The sequence below is a fragment of the Chiloscyllium plagiosum genome, unplaced genomic scaffold, assembly GCF_037043375.1.
Source record: "Chiloscyllium plagiosum isolate Xiang-an unplaced genomic scaffold, Cpla_swu_hap1 HiC_scaffold_5, whole genome shotgun sequence".
NCBI lineage: Eukaryota > Metazoa > Chordata > Chondrichthyes > Orectolobiformes > Hemiscylliidae > Chiloscyllium > Chiloscyllium plagiosum.
The window spans coordinates 137,941,562-137,957,650 of NW_028270143.1; the positions used below are offsets into that span (position 1 = coordinate 137,941,562).

The 16,089-nt window shown below is 47.6% G+C and overlaps 1 protein-coding gene across 4 annotated transcripts in view; it reads left to right on the forward strand.

Moving 5' to 3' along the window:
* The window catches only part of LOC148150047 (microtubule-actin cross-linking factor 1, isoforms 6/7-like), a 332,243-nt gene that overhangs the window by 80,048 nt on the left and 236,106 nt on the right, over positions 1–16,089 (forward strand). For all 4 annotated transcript variants that reach the window (XM_087987754.1, XM_087987755.1, XM_087987756.1 and 1 more), the window contains exons 10-12: positions 6,272–6,373; positions 10,646–10,816; positions 11,946–12,101. In XM_087987754.1, coding sequence (XP_087843880.1) covers positions 6,272–6,373; positions 10,646–10,816; positions 11,946–12,101 — 429 coding nt within the window. The remainder of the gene's footprint in view (positions 1–6,271; positions 6,374–10,645; positions 10,817–11,945; positions 12,102–16,089) is intronic.

A 16,089-nucleotide genomic window follows, 5' to 3' on the forward strand; every position in this document is an offset into this window, starting at 1 on the left:
GAAAGCCTTAGGGTTTACCCTGATCCTATCCACCAACAATTTCTCATGTCTCCTCCTGGCTCTTCTGAGCTCTCTCTTTAGGTCTTTCCTGGCTACCTTGTAACCCTCAAGCGCCCTAACTGAGCCTTCACATCTCATCCTAACATAAGCCTGCTTCTTCCTCTTGACCAGAGATTCCACTTCCTTCGTAAACCACAGCTCCCGTGCTCTACAGCTTCCTCCCTGCCTGACAGGTACATACTTATCTGGGACACACAGGAGCTTTTCCTTGAATAAGCTCCACATTTCTAATGTGCCCATCCCCTGCAGTTTCCTTCCCCATCCTATGCTTCCTAAATCTTTCCTAATCACATCGTAATTGCCTTTCCCCCAGCTGTAACTCTTGCCCAGTGGTATACACCTGTCCCTTTCTATCACTAAAGTAAACATAACAGAATTGTGATCGCTATCACCAAAGTGCTCACCTACTTCCAAGTCTAACACCTGGCCGGGCTCATTACCCAGTACCAAATTTAAAGTGGCTTTGCCCCTAGTTGGCCTGTCTACATACATTCCTGAAGAAGGGCATATGCCTGAAACGTCGATTCTCCTGTTCCCTGGATGCTGCCTGACCTGCTGCGCTTTTCCAGCAACACATTTTCGGCCCTGTCTACATACTGCGTCAGGAAGCCGTCCTGCACACGCTGGACAAAAACTGGCCCATCTATAGTACTCGTACTGTAGTGATCCCAGTCAATATTTGGAAAGTTGAAGCCCCCCATGACAATTACTCTGTCTCTCTCACTCCTATTGAGAATCATCTTTGCTATCCTTTCCTCTCATGTCTACTCCATCTTTCAATAAAATCAAGGCTTCTCTGATTGGTTACTCAAATCCACATTGCCGCCTACTCCTGATAACCTTTCACCCCCTTGTTTAACAAGAATCTCTCCACCTCGGCCTTCAAAATATTCAAGGACTCTGCTTCCGCAACCTTTTTTGCAGAGTTCCAAAGACTCATGACCTTCTGAAAAAAATGTTTTTACCTCATCTGTTTTAACCAGGTGAACTCTGAGATTTAAACAGTGATGCTTAGTTTTAGATTCTCCCACAGGAGGAAGCATCCCATCCTCATCCACCTGGTCAAGACTTCTCAGAGTTTCCTAATTAAGTTGCCTCTTAATTTCCTAACCTTCAACAGATACAAGACCAGCCTGATTCCAGGGATTAATCTGATAAACCTTCTCTGAACTGCCCCACACACATTTACATCCTTCCTTATTTAAGGAGACCAGTAGTCTCCTCTTCATTGGGGAGACCGGACGCCTCCTAGCAGAGCGCTTTAGGGAACATCTCCGAGACACCCACACCAATCAACCACACCGCCCCGTGGCCCAACATTTCAACTCCCCCTCCCACTCTGCCGAGGACATGGAGGTCCTGGGACTCCTTCACCGCCGCTCCCTCACCACCAGACCCCTGGAGGAAGAATGCCTCATCTTCCACCTCAGAACACTTCAACCCCAGGGCATCAATGTGGACTTCAACAGTTTCCTCATTTCCCCTTCCCCCACCTCACCCTAGTTCCAAACTTCCAGCTCAGTACTGTCCCCATGACTTGTCCGGACTTGTCCTACCTGCCTATCTCCTTTTCCACCTATCCACTCCACCCTCTCCTCCCTGACCTATCACCTTCATCTCCTCCCCCACTCACCCATTGTACTCTATGCTACTCTCTCCCCACCCCCACCCTCCTCTAGCTTATCTCTCCACGCTTCAGGCTCACTGCCTTTATTCCTGATGAAGGGCTTTTGCCCGAAACGTCGATTTTACTGCTCCTCAGATGCTGCCTAAACCGCTGTGCTCTTCCAGCACCACTGATCCAGAATCTGGTTTCCAGCATCTGCAGTCATTGTTTTTACCTAAGGGAACACTTAGAACATACATAAAACAGTACAGTGCAGTACAGGCCTTTCGGCCCTCAATGTGGTGCTGACATTTTATCCTATTCTCAGATCAGACTAGCCGACATTCTCTTAATTTTACTGTCATCCGTCTACCTATCCAAGAGTCGCTTAAATGTCCCTCATGTCTCTGACTGTACTCCCACTGCTGGCAGTACATTCCACACACCCACCACTCTCTGTGTAAAGAACCTACCTCTGACATCTCTCCTAAACCTTCCTCTAATCACCTTAAAATTACATCCCCGATTTCTGACTTCACCACCCTTTCAGGGTGATTTCTAGACTCAGTCCATCCTTAGAGTGAAAAATCCCTCTTGAACTCTCTCCTTAACCTTATACCTCTTACCTGGAACCTTTGCCCCCTGATTATTGCCTTCTCTACCGATGAGAGAAGTGATATCATATCCATGGTATTAATACCCCTCACAATCTTGTACATCTCCATCAGATCCTCTCTCAACCTTCACTGTTCCAATGAAACATCCTCGGCCTCTCCAATCATTCCTTTATGGCTCAGAGCCTCCGGCCCAGGGAACATCCTGGTGAATCTCCTATGTATCCCCTTGTGTGCTCTCACATCCTTCTGGTAGTGTGGGGACCAGAATTATACACAGTACTCCAGCTGTAGCCTAACCAGTGTTTTATATAAAGAAGAATAAAGGGAAAAAAAGAACAATACAGCACAAGGACAGGCCCTTCGGCCTACCAAGACTGCACCAACACATGACACCTTCCCAAACTCAAAACCTTTTGCCTCCACACGGTCCGTATCCCTCTCGTTCCTGCCTATTCATGTATCTGTCAAGATGCCTCCAAAATGCCTTGATCATACCTGCCTCCACCACCATCTCTGGCAGCACTTTCCAGAGTCCTACCACTCTCAACATAAAACCTTCTCTTCCAAATCATTTATATATTAATCCCTGTGAAACCACTGGTCAGAGATCTCCAGTCAGAAACACACCCTTCCACCACTACTCTCTGTTGTCTATGACTAAGCCAGTGCTGTATCCATCTTACCAGTTCATCATGGATCCCATGTGACTTCACCTTTTGTATGAGCCTTCCATGAGGACAACATCCACTGCCCTTCCCTCATCAATCATTTATCTCACACCCTCAAAAAACTCAAATCATGTTTGTGAGACACGACCTTCCCTGTACATAGCAATGCTGCCTATCACGAAAAAGTCTGAAAAGTTCCAGAGACGTAGAGGAAAGGATTGCAAAGATGATTCCAGAAAGGAGTGAGAGTGACAGGGGAGTTGTTATGGGGGCTTTTAACTTTCCAAATATTGACTGGAAATATTATAGTTCAAGTACTTTAGATGGGTCAGGTTTTGTCCAACGTGAGCAGGAGGGTTTCCTGACACAGTATGTAGACAGGCCAACAAGGGGCGAGGCCACTTTGGATTTGGTACTGGGTAATGAACCCAGCCAGGTGTTAGGTTTGTAGGTAGGTGAGCACTTTGGTGATAGTAACCACAATTCAGTTATGTTTACTTTAGTGATGGAAAGTGATAGGTATATATCACAGGGCAAGAGTTGTAGCTGGGCGAAAGGCAATTACAATGTGATTAGGCAAGATTTAGGATGCAAAGGATGGGGAAGGAAACTGCAGGGGGTGGGCACAACTGAAATGTGGAGCTTGTTCAAGGACCAGCTACTGTGGGTCCTTGATAAGTATGTACCAGTCAGGTAGTGAGGAAGTGGTTGAGCGCGGGAGCCGTGCTTTACTAAAGAAGTTAAATCTGTTGTCAAGTGGAAGAAGGTGGCTTATGTTAGGATAAGATGTGAAGGCTCGGTTAGAGCGCTTGAGAGTTACAAGGTAGCCAGGAAAGACCTAAAGAGAGAGCTCAGAAGAGCCAGAAGGAGACATGAGAAGTTGTTGGCAGATAGGATCAAGGTAAACCCTCAACACGTGACACCTGTTCTACAGGTATGTCAAGAATAAAAGATTGACCCGGATAAGATTAGGGCTAGTTAAGGACAATAGTGGAAAGTTGTTGTGGATTCCGAAGAGATAGGAGAGGTGCTAAATGAATACCTTTTGTCAGTATAGACACTAGAAAATGACAATGTTGTTGAAGAGAATACTGAGATACAGGCTACTAGACCAGATGGGATTGAGGTTCACAAGGAAGAGGTGTTAGCAATTCTGGAAAGTGTAAAAAACAGGTAAGTCCCCTGGGCCAGATGGGATTTATCCTCAGATTCTCTGGGAAGCCAGGGAGGAGATTGCAGAGCCTTTGGCTTTGATCTTTATGTGGTCATTGTCTACAGGAATAGTGCCAGAAGACTGGAGGATAGCAAATGTTGTCCCCTTGTTCAAGAAGGGGAGTAGAAACAACCCTGGGAATTATAGACCAGTGAGCCTTACTTCGGTTGTGGGTAAAGTGTTGGAAAGAGTTATAAGAGATAGGATTTATAATCATCTAGAAAGGAATAAGTTCATTAGGGATAGTCAACATGATTTCGTGAAGGGTAGGTCGTGTCTCACAAACCTTATTGAGCTCTCTGAGAAGGTGACAAAACAGGTGGATGAGGGTAAAGCAGTTGATGTGGTGTATATTGCATGCAATTCTGGTCTCCTTCCTATCGGAAAGATTTTGTGAAACTTGGAAGGGTTCAGAAAAGATTTTCAAGGATGCTGCCAGGGTTGAAGGATTTGAGCTATAAGGAGAAGCTGAACAGGCTGGGGCTGTTTTCCCTGGAGCGTCAGAGGCTGAGGGGTGACCTTATAGAGGTTTATAAAATCATGAGGGGCATGGACAGGATAAATAGACACAGTCTTTTCCCTGGGGTTGGGGAGTCCAGAACTAGAGGGCATAGGTTTAGGGTGACAGGGGCAAGATATAAAAGAAACCTATGGGGCAACTTTTTCATATAGAGGCTGGTATGTGTATGGAATGAGCTGCCAGAGGAACTGGTGGAGGCTGGTACAAATACAACATTTAAAAGGCATCTGGATGGGTATATGAATAGGAAGAGTTTTGAGGGATATGGGGTGAGTGCTAGTAGGTGCGTCTAGATTGGGTTGGGATATCTGGTCGGCATGGGCGGATTGGACTGAAGGGTCTGTTTCCGTGCTGTATATCTCTATGACTCTATGCTTCTATATGGACTTCAGTAAAGCTTTTGTTAAGGATCTCTCCTGTAACTAAAGAGGTTACAAAGATTTCACACAAGGCCCCAGCAATTTCCTCACCTGCCTACCTCAGCATTCAGGGATAGCTGCCATCAGGTCCTGAGGATTTGTCCACTTTAATGCTTTTCAAAACACACACCACCTCCTCCTTCTCTATACTGACATGCCCCAGAGTAACAACATACCCCTCCTGAGACTCACCATCCACCAGGTCCTCAATGGTGAATACCAAGGTGCAAAGTATTCATTAAGAACCTCACCATCTGACTCCATGCGTAAATTCCTCCTCGGTTCTTGACTGGACTGATCTTTTCCCTATTTACCTTTTGCTCCTTATGTATGTATAAAACCTCTTGGAATTTCCCTTAATCCTATTTGCCAAATACATTTCCTGGCCCCTTTTCGCCCTCCCAATTCCTTGTTTGAGTTCTTTCCTGTTCTCTTTGTACACTTTGAGGGCTCTGTCTGTCTCCCGACTCTAACACCTTACATGTCCCTCCTTTCTCTTTTTGACTAAGTTCCCAGTTTCTCTTGTCATCTAAGATTCCGACATGTCAGAGGTGAATTTGTCTTCAGTCGACATTCCCCAGTTTCTGCCTAATTGTGGCCGTTAGTCTTTTCCCAATTTAATACCTGATCCACCTGAGGATCACATGGATTTGAGGTGACTGTCAGGTCAGGCATGATCTTATTGAATGGTGGAGCAGCCTTGAGGGGCTGAGCGGCCTCCTGCTGGATTTCAGATGCCTGTATATATGTGTGCCCTCACAGAATAGAATCATAGAATCCCTACAGTGTGAAAACTGGCCCTTCGCCCCATTGACACTCTGAAAAGTATCCCACCCAAACCCAAGCCCCATTACTCTACACTTACCCCTGACTAATGCACCTAACCTACACATCCCTGAACACTACGGGCAATTTCCCATGGCCAATTCACCTGACCTGCACATCTTTGGAATGTGGGAGGAAACCGGAGCACCCGGAGGAAACCCACACAGACACGGGGAGAACGTGCAAACTCCAAACAGACAATCGCCCGAAGCTGGAATTGAACCCGGGTCCCTGGCTCTCTGAGGCAGCAGTGTTAACCACTGAGTCGTCGTGCTGCCCTGATTGGTCCCAGATTGTTTTTCATGGTTTGTTAGTTTGACCCAGTTTTGTTCTTTTCCTGCAGAGGCTGTGGGATTGGCTGATTTCAGCACAGGCAGTAATTTGTGACTGTGACATGAATGGGATGGAACTGGAAGAGGTGAATGAGAGGCTGAGCCAAGTGAAGGTGAGGCAAAATTGGGAAAGTGCCTGTGTTACTCAGAGGAAGGGAATAATGACCCAGGGGCACTGAGGCAGCTTTTCCCATCTTGGTCTGACATTGAAATGTGTCAGATTGGCTTTAGTGAAATTGGTTTTCCTGAACTAGTCTGGGTGCCAACTGGGTTGCCACTGGTGCAGGACAAAGGTCTGGATGAAGAACCCAAAAACATTTACTGCTGTGTCCTTGTGGAAGTGAGGGATTTCAAGTCATCCCCAGCTTCAGGCTGCTTTCTGAAAGTTTAATGAATCACCCAGCACCGAGAGTGACAACTAAATGTAAACTATCTCTTTCATAGCAGCAGCTGTGTGAGGGACATTGCCACTTCAATGGTGTCTGGTAAAGCACACATGCTAATCGCTGCTCGGTCACATAGAACGTAAGTATTGTTGAAAAAGACCTTTTTATGGCCTTGACCAATCAGAATCAAATGTAGACAATTCTCAACAAGTCCAGCTCTGTGTCCATTGTACTTGCTGCTCATCAATGAGACCCATGCTTACAGGATGTGAGTGACTGTACTTGTGCCACACTCAGTCAAATGCAGCCTTGATATCAAAGGCTGTCCCTCTCCCCTCCCCTCTGGAATTCAGCTCTTTTGTCCATGTTTGACCCAAGGCTGGAATGAGGTCAGGAGCTGAGTGACCCTGGGGTTACCCACTGAGCAGGTTATTGCTGAGCAGGTGCTGCTTGGTAGCTCTGTTACTGACACCGTCCATCACGTTACTGAGGATCGAGGGGAGACTGATGGGGCAGGAATTGGTCAGGTTGGATTTGTCTTGCTTTTCATGTACAGGACATTCCTGGTTAATTTTCCGCATTGTCAGGTAGATGCCAGTGTTGTAACTCTACATGGAACATGTTGGCTGGGGGTGAGGCAAGTTCTGGAGTATAAGCTTTCAATACTATTGCTGGAATGTTATAGTGCTACCCCTGGCATGTCCCCTGCACTCCCCATTGAACCAGGGTTGATCCCCTGGCTTGATGATAATGGGTGAGTGGGGGATATGCCGGGCCATGAGGTTACAGATTGTGCTGGAGTTCAGTTCTGCCGTTGATGGCCCACAGTGCCTCATGGATGCCCACCCTTGAGCTCCTCGATCAGTTTGAAGTCTGACCCATTTAGCACAGTGATGGTGCCACACAACACACTGGAGGGGATTCTCAATGTGAAGGTGGGACTTTGTCTCCACACGGACTGTGTGGTGGTCATTCTTACCGATACTGTCATGGACAGATACATCTGCAGCCGGCAGATTGGTAAGGATGAGGTCAAGTATGTTTTTCCCTCTTGTTGGTTCCCTCCCCACCTGCTGCAGACCCAGTGCAGCAGCTCTGTCCTTTAGGACCTGACCAATTCAATCAGTAATACTGCTGCCGAGACACTCTTGGTTTTGGACATTGAAATCCCCCACCCGAAGTATATTCTGTGATCTTGCCATCCTCCCTCAAAGTGTTGTTCAACATGGAGGATACCGATTCATCAGCCGAGGGAGGGCGGTATGTGGTGATCAGCAGGAGGTTTCCTTGCCCTTGTTTAACCTGAAACAGTGAGACTTCCTGGGGTCCGGAGTCAATGTTGAGGACTCCCAGGGTAATTCCCTCCCGACTGTATCCCACTGTGGAGCCCTGTCTACTGGGTCTGTCCTGCCGGTGGGACAGGACATATCCAGGGATGGGGATGTGGGGCCTGGGACATTATCTGTCCGTGAGTACGACTGTGTCAGGCTGTTGCTTGGCTAGGCTGTGAGACAGCTCTCCCAGTGTTGGCACCAGCCCCCGGATGTTAATGAGGGGACCTTTGCAGGATTATAGAGTCATAGAGATGGACAGCATGGAAACAGACCCTTCGGTCCAACCCGTCCATGCCGACCAGATATCCCAACCCAATCTAGTCCTACCTGCCAGCACCCGGCCCATATCCCTCCAAACCCTTCCTATTCATATACCCATCCAGATGCCTCTTAAATGTTGCAATTGTACCAGCCTCCACCACATCCTCTGGCAGCTCATTCCATACACATACCACCCTCTGCATGAAAAAGGTGCCCCTTAGGTCTCTTTTATATCTTTCCCCTCTCACCCTAAACCCATGCCCTCTAGTTCTGGACTCCCCGACCCCAGGGAAAAGACTTTGCCTATTTATCCTATCCATGCCCCTCATGATTTTGTAAACTTCGATAAGGTCACCCCTCAGCCTCTGACACTCCAGGGAAAACAGCCCCAGCCTGTTCAGCCTCTCCCTATAGCTCAAACCCCCAACCCTGGCAACATCCTTGTAAATCTTTTCTGAATCCTTTCAAGTTTCACAACATCTTTCCGATAGGAAGGAGACCAGAATTGCACGCAATATTCCAACAGTGGCCTAACCACTGTCCGGTACAGCCGTAACATGACCTCCCAACTCCTGTACTCAATACTCTGACCAATAAAGGAAAGCATACCCAAACATCGCCTTCACTATCCTATCTACCTGCGACTCCACTTTCAAGGAGCTATGAACCTGCACTCCAAGGTCTCTTTGTTGAGCAACACTCCCTAGGACCTTACCATTAAGTGTATAAATCCTGCTCAAGCTTACTTTCCCAAAATGCAGCACATTGCATTTATCTAAATTAAACTCCATCTGCCACTTCTCAGCCCATTGGCCCATCTGGTCCAGATCTTGTTGTAATCTGAGGTAACCCTCTTCGCTGTCCACTACACCTCCAATTTTGGAGTCATTTGTAAACTTACTAACTGTACCTCTTACGCTCACATCCAAATCATTATTGTAAATGACAAAAAGTAGAGGGCCCAGCACCGATCCTTGTGGCACTCCACTGGTCACAGGCCTCCAGTCTGAAAAACAACCCTCCACCATCACTCTCTGTCTTCTACCTTTGAGCCAGTTCTGTATCCAAATGGCTAGTTCTCCCTGTATTCCATGAGATCTGGCGTTGCTAATCAGTTTCCCATGGGGAACCTTGTCGAACGCCTTACTGAAGTCCATATAGATCACATCTACTTGTTATGGCTGGTTTTGCCATTGTCTTCCGGTGCCAAGGTCGATGCCAGGTGATCCGTCTGGTTTCATGTCATAGAGTTATAGAGTCATAGAGATGTGCAGCATGGAAACAGACCCTTCGGTCCAAACCGTCCATGTCACGATTGATACAACTGAATGCCTTGCCAGGCCATTTCAGAGGGGCAACTGAGAGCCAACCACATTGCTATAGGTCTAGAGTCACATGTAGGCCAGACCAGGTGAGGATGGCAGATTTCTTTCCCTGAAGGTCTTTCATGGACCAGATGGTATTTTCCCAACATTTGATGACAGTTTCATGGTCACAATCACTGAGATCAGTTGTAGATTCCAGATTTATTAAGTGCTTTTCAATTCCACCAGCCCCCATGTTTCAATTCAAGCCCCAGATTTCAGACATTAGCCTGGGTTTCTAGCCCAGTGACATTATTGTTATGCCATGTTGACCTCCCATTTTCTCATTTCTCTCTGGACACCCACATTTGCAAGATTCATGGTTTTTTTTTAATCATTTCCACTTGTACAACAGCCTCAGTCTTCTGCACATTATCCTGGGTCTGCCAGCCTGTGGCTAACTCACTGAAGCTGTTTGTATCTTACAGCCGCATGTGTCCTTCCACACAGCTTCCTGATCCACCCAGGTTTGTAACATTAACAAATGTTGATATTTACACCCTACCTCTGAACCTAAGTCACTAATTTGTTGCTCTCCTCTCTCTCCCCCTCCCCCACACTTTCTCCACTCCTGCCTTCCTCCCACTCTCTCCCCCTCTTTACTCCCCACCTCCTCTTTCCCCACTCTCTCTCCTCTATGCCACCCCCACTCTCTACCCCTCACCCCCCTTCCAATCTCTCCCACACTTGTCTCTCCCCATCTCTCCCAATCCTCTCTCTCCCTCCTTTCTCTCTCCTTAATGTCTCCACTCTCTCCCCCTTCCATTAACTCCTCACACTATCTACTCCTCTCTCTTAACCTCCCAATATCTCCCTTTCTTTCTCTCCTCCTTCATCTCCCCCTGTCACTATCTCTGTCTGTCTCCCCTTCCATTATCTCATTTTCTCTCCCTCCATTTCTCCCTCTCTCCTTCCCCACTTTCCCCTCCCTCTCTCTCCCTTCTCCCAGCTGCACCTCTGCCATCCCCCCATCTCCTTTTTTCTCCCTTCCCTTCTCCCTCCCTACTCCCCCTATCCTCTCTTGGACTACTTCTCTGCAGGAGTTGATGAGTGATCTCTATCTGCAGAAGTTAGAGGTGGAGACCCTTACTCATCACTCTCAGTCTTTCACTCGCCGATTGCCAGTTCCTGAGCGAGAGCTGATTGAGGGGCTCTTGCAGGACTATCGAGAACGCTGGGAGAAGCTGGAGAGAGAATTAGTCAGTAAACAGGTAAGGGGGATTCACATTAGAGAGGGAACAGTGGGTGTTCCTGGTGGAATAGGGGGTGTTCCTGGAGAAATGGAAGATGTTTCAGAAGGAATGGGGGATGGTCCATTAGAGAATGGAAGATATTAGAACCACAGAATGGTATAGCACGGAAGGGAGCCATTCGGCCCAACTTGTCCAAGCCAACCCAAAGACCCCGAGATGTCCTTTCTAATTTCATCTTGCTGCACATGGCAACTTACAACATTTTAAAGTTCAGAACCAGGAACGTTTTCAAAGAGTTTAGTGCCTCAACACAGGCAGCCAATTCCAGGCACCTACCATGTTCTCTACATGGCACGGTGGCTCAGTGGTTAGCACTGTTGCCTCACAGCACCAGGAACCTGAATTTGATTCCAGCCTTGGGTAACTGTCTGTGTGGAGTTTGCACACTCTGCCTGTGTCTGCGTGGGTTTCTTCCCACAATCCAGAGCTGGACAGGTTATGTGGATTAGCCATGTTAAATTGCCCCACTGTCCTGTGGACATATTGACCAAACAACCTCACCTCCCCATGGCCGAACACGTCAACTCCCCCCTCCACCCCCAACCAACTCCCCCAAGGACATGCAGGTCCTGGGCCTCCTCTGCCACCAAACCCTAACCATCCGACGCCTGGAGGAAGAATGTCTCATCTTCCGCCTTGGGACCCTCCAACCATACGGGAACAATGTGGATTTCTTCATCTCCCCTCCCCCCACCTGGTCAGCATGGATGCGTTGGACCGAAGGGTCTGTTTCCGTGCTGTATGACTCCACGCTCGTGTTGGCATGTGGCACTGGGAGTAATCCTGAGGTTTGAGGTCCTGTATTTTAATTTGTCTCCTAACTTCCTCGATTCAGCTGTCGAGTCCTCATCCCTGTGTTTGGTGGTTGATACCTCTGTGTGTACCACCACCAGACTGTTCAACCTCCTGCTCCAGAATGTCTTGCAGCCACTCTGAGACATCCCTGACCAGAACACTATGATATTCGAGAGGAGATAGAGGAGAATCCAGAGCGATTGGTGAGAGGGTGGGCGGGGGGGGGGGGCGGGTAGCGGTGACTGAAATGGAATGAGGAATCCAACTTCGGACTTTTGTCCTTTGATTGCAGCATGAGTTAGAAAAGACGTTGCTGAGTCTTGGACATTTCCAACCAGCTCTCCAGCAGACTCTGACATGGCTGATAACTACCCAGGAGTTACTGGATCAACAACGATGCCCCAGCATTGATCTCCACACCTGTGAGATACAGCTAGCAAAACTTCGGGTCAGTTCGATAGATCTATAATAGATCAATATAATCTTTACAGGTGGCACAGTGGTTAGCACTGCTGCCTCACAGCGCCAGAGACCCAGGTTCAATTCCCGCCTCAGGCAACTGACTGTGTGGAGTTTGCACATTCTCCCTGTGTCTGTGTGGGTTTTCTCTGGGTGCTCTGGTTTCCTCCCACAGTCCAAAAATGTGCAAGTTAGGTGAATTGGCCATGCTAAATTGCCCATTGTGTTAGGTGAAGGGATAAATGTAGGGGAATGGGTCTGGGAGGGTTGCTCTTCAGAGGGTCAGTGTGGACTTGTTGGGCCGAAGGGCCTGTTTTCACACTGTAAGTAATCTAATAAGATCATAGACATAAGACACAGGACCAGAAAGTAGGCCATTCAGCCCATCAAATCTGCTCTGCCATTCAATCATGGTAGATATGTTTCTTGACTCCATTCTCCCTCTTTCTCTCTGTAACCTTTGATCCCCTTGATACTCAGGAACCTTTCTATCTCAGTCTTAAATATACTCCATGACCTGGCCATCACAGCATTCTGTGGAGTGAATTCCATACACTCCCCACTCTCTGGCTGAAGACGTTTCTCCTGATCTCTATTCTAAAAGGGTCTTCCCTTTACTCTAAGGCTATGCCCTTGGGTCCGAGTCTCTCCTACCAATGGAAACATCTTGCCAAAATCATCTGTTTTGTCAACATCATTCAGTATTCTGTATGTTTCAATGAGATCCGACCTCATCCTTCTAATGTCCATTGAGTATAGACCCACAGTCCTCAAACGTTCCTCATTTGTGAACCTTTTCATTCCTGGGACCGTTCTCATGAACCACCTCTGAACATGCTCCAGGGCCAGTACGTCCTTCCTGAGATATGGGCCCCAAAACTGCACATAATATTCCAAATGGGGTCTGGCCAGAGCTTTATAGAGCCTCAGAAGTACATCCCTGCTTTTATATTTAAATCCTTTCAAAATAAATGCCATAATTGCATTTGCCTTCCTATCTACTGACTCAACCCGCAAGTTTACCTTGAGAGAATCCTGGACTAGAACTCCCAAGTCTCTTTGCACTTCAGATTTCTGAATTTTCTCCCCCATTTAGAAAATAGTCCACGCCTCCATTCTTCCGACCAAAGTGCATCACCTCACACTTCCCCACGTTGTACTCCATCTGCCACTTCTTTGCCCACTCTCCTATCCTGTCCAAATCCTTCTGCAGCCTCCCCACCTCCTCAATGCTACCTGTCCCTCTACTCACCTTTGTATTGTCTGCAAATGTGGCCAGAATGCCCTCAGTTCCTTCATCTTGATCGTTATTGTATAAAGTGAAAAGTTGTGGTCCCAACACTGAGCCTTGTGGAACACCACTTGTCACCGGCTGCCATCCTGAGAAGGACCCTTTTATCCCAGTCTCTGTTTTCTGCCCGACAGCCCAGCTTCTATCTGTGCTAGCACCTTGCCCCTAACACCATGGGCACTTAGCTTACTCAGTAGCGTCCTGTACGGCACCTTGTCGAAGGTTTCCTGAAGTCCAGGTAGATAACATCCATTAGCTCTCCTTGGTCTAACCTGCTCATTACTTCCTCAAAGAATTCTAGCAGATCTGTCAGGTGTGACCTCCCCTTGATGAAACAATGTGGACTTTGCCGTATTTTACCGTACACTTCCAAGTATTCAGAAATCCTCTTCCTCACAATGAATTCCAGGATCTTACCCATGATCAAGGTTAGGCTAATCGGTCTGTAATTTTCTATCTTTTGTCTTACTCCCTTTTTAAACAGGGGTGTCATGTTAGCGATTTTCCAGTTGTCTGGGACCCTCCCTGATTCTAGCGATTCCTGAAAGATCACCACTAACTCCTCCGTTATCTCTTCAGCTATGTCCCTGAGAACTCTGGGCTGTAGCCCATCTGCTCCAGGTGATTTATCCACCTTCAGGCCATTCAGTTTTTCTAGCACCTTCTCCTTGCTGATGGCCACCATACTCAGCTCTACCCCTTCACTCTCTTGAATTTTTGGGATATTACTCCTGTCTTCCACCATGAAGACTGACCCAAAGTAATTATTCAGTCCCTCAGCCATTTCCTTGTTCCCCACTACTATCTCTCCAGCGGCACTTCCAACAACCCAATGTCCACTTTTGCCTCTCTCTATATATCTAAAGAAACTCTTACAGTCTTCCTTTATATTACTGGCTACCTTACCCTCATATTGAATCTTCTTGGTCTTTGTAAGCTTCCAAATCCTCTGGTTTCCCACTGCCCTTCACCACATTATATGCTTTCCCTTTTGTTTTTATGCTGACCCTGACTTCCCTGGTCAGCCAGGGTTGCCTCATCCTCCCAGTACCTTGCTTCCTTTTCCTCAGGATGAATCCCTGCTGTGTCTCCTGAATTACTCCCAGAAGCTCCAGCCATTGTTAACCTGCATCAGCTTTTAGAGTCCGACACCCCCTTGGTCTTTACTGAGGATCTATGCTCCAGAACTTGCCGCTTCCCTCGCCAAGTTGTTCCAGTACAGCTACAACACTGATATCACCCCAACATTGTTGAAAATTGCCCTGGTTTATCCTGTACGTAAAAGGCAGGGCAAATCCAACCCAGCCATCAGTCTCCTCTCGATCCTCAGTAACGTGATGAACAGTGTCATTAACAGTGCTATCAAGCAGCACCTGCTCATTGAGGCCCAGTTTGGGTTCCACTCAGCTCCTGACCTTATTGCAACTTTGGTTCAAAGCGTTTTAACTTATTCATCGGTGAGATGTGCTGTTGGGGTGGCTGGTCAGCATTTATTGCCCATCACAAGTTGCCCTTGAGAAGGTGGTGATGAGCTGTCAATATGGACGAAACAGCAAAAGTTCAGAAGTGAGGTGAGAGTGACAGCTCTTGACATCAAGGCTGCATTTGACCGAGTGTGTCATCAAGGAGCCCTGGCAAAACTGGACTCAATGGGAATCAGGGTCAAACTGTCTGACTGGAATCATACCTGACACATAGCAAGATGGTCATAATTGTTGTAGGTCAGTCATCTCAGCTCCAGGACACCTCTGCAGGGGTTTCTCAGGGTAGTGTCCTAGGCCCAACCATCTTCAGTTGCTTCATCAATGACCTTCCCTCCAGCATAAGGTCAGAGGTGGGGATGTTCGCTGATGATTGTACAGTGTTCAGCACCATTCGCAACTCCTCAGATACTGAAACAGTCCGTGTTCAAATGCAACAAGATCTAGACAATCTCCAGGCTTGGGCTGACAAGTGACAAGTAACATTCATGCCACAGAAATGGTCATCTCCAATAAGGGGCAATCTAACCACCACCCCTTGACAATCAATGGTGTTACCATCACTGAATCCCCCACGATTAACATCCTGAGGGTTACTATTGACCAGAAATTCAACTAGACTCACCATATAAACACAGTGGCTACAACAGCAGGTCAGAGGCTGGGAATACTGCAGCGAGTAACTCACCTCTTGACTCCCCAGAGCCTGCCCACCATCTACAAGGCACAAGGCAGGAGGGTGATGGAATACTCCCCACTTGCCTGGATGGGGGCAGCTCCAACAACACTCAAGGAGCTTGACACCATCCAGGACAAAGCAGCCCCCACTTGATTGGCACCACATTCACAAACACCCACTCCCTCCCCCACCGACGCTCAGTAGCAGCAGTGTGTACTGTCTACAAGATGCACTGAAGAAACCCACCAAAGATCCTCACACAGCACCTTCTAAACCCACAGCCACTTCCATTTAGAAGGACAAGGGCAGCAGATCTATGGGAACACCACCATCAGCAAGTTCCCTTCCAAGCCCCTCACCATTCTGACTTGGAAATATATCACCGTTCATTCACTGGGTCAAAATCTGGAATTTGTCCCCTAATGGCATTCCGAGTCTATTTACAGCACATGAACTGCGGCAGCTCACGCCCACTTTATAGAGTCAGAGAGTCATACAGGTAAAAACAATGACTGCAGATGCTGGA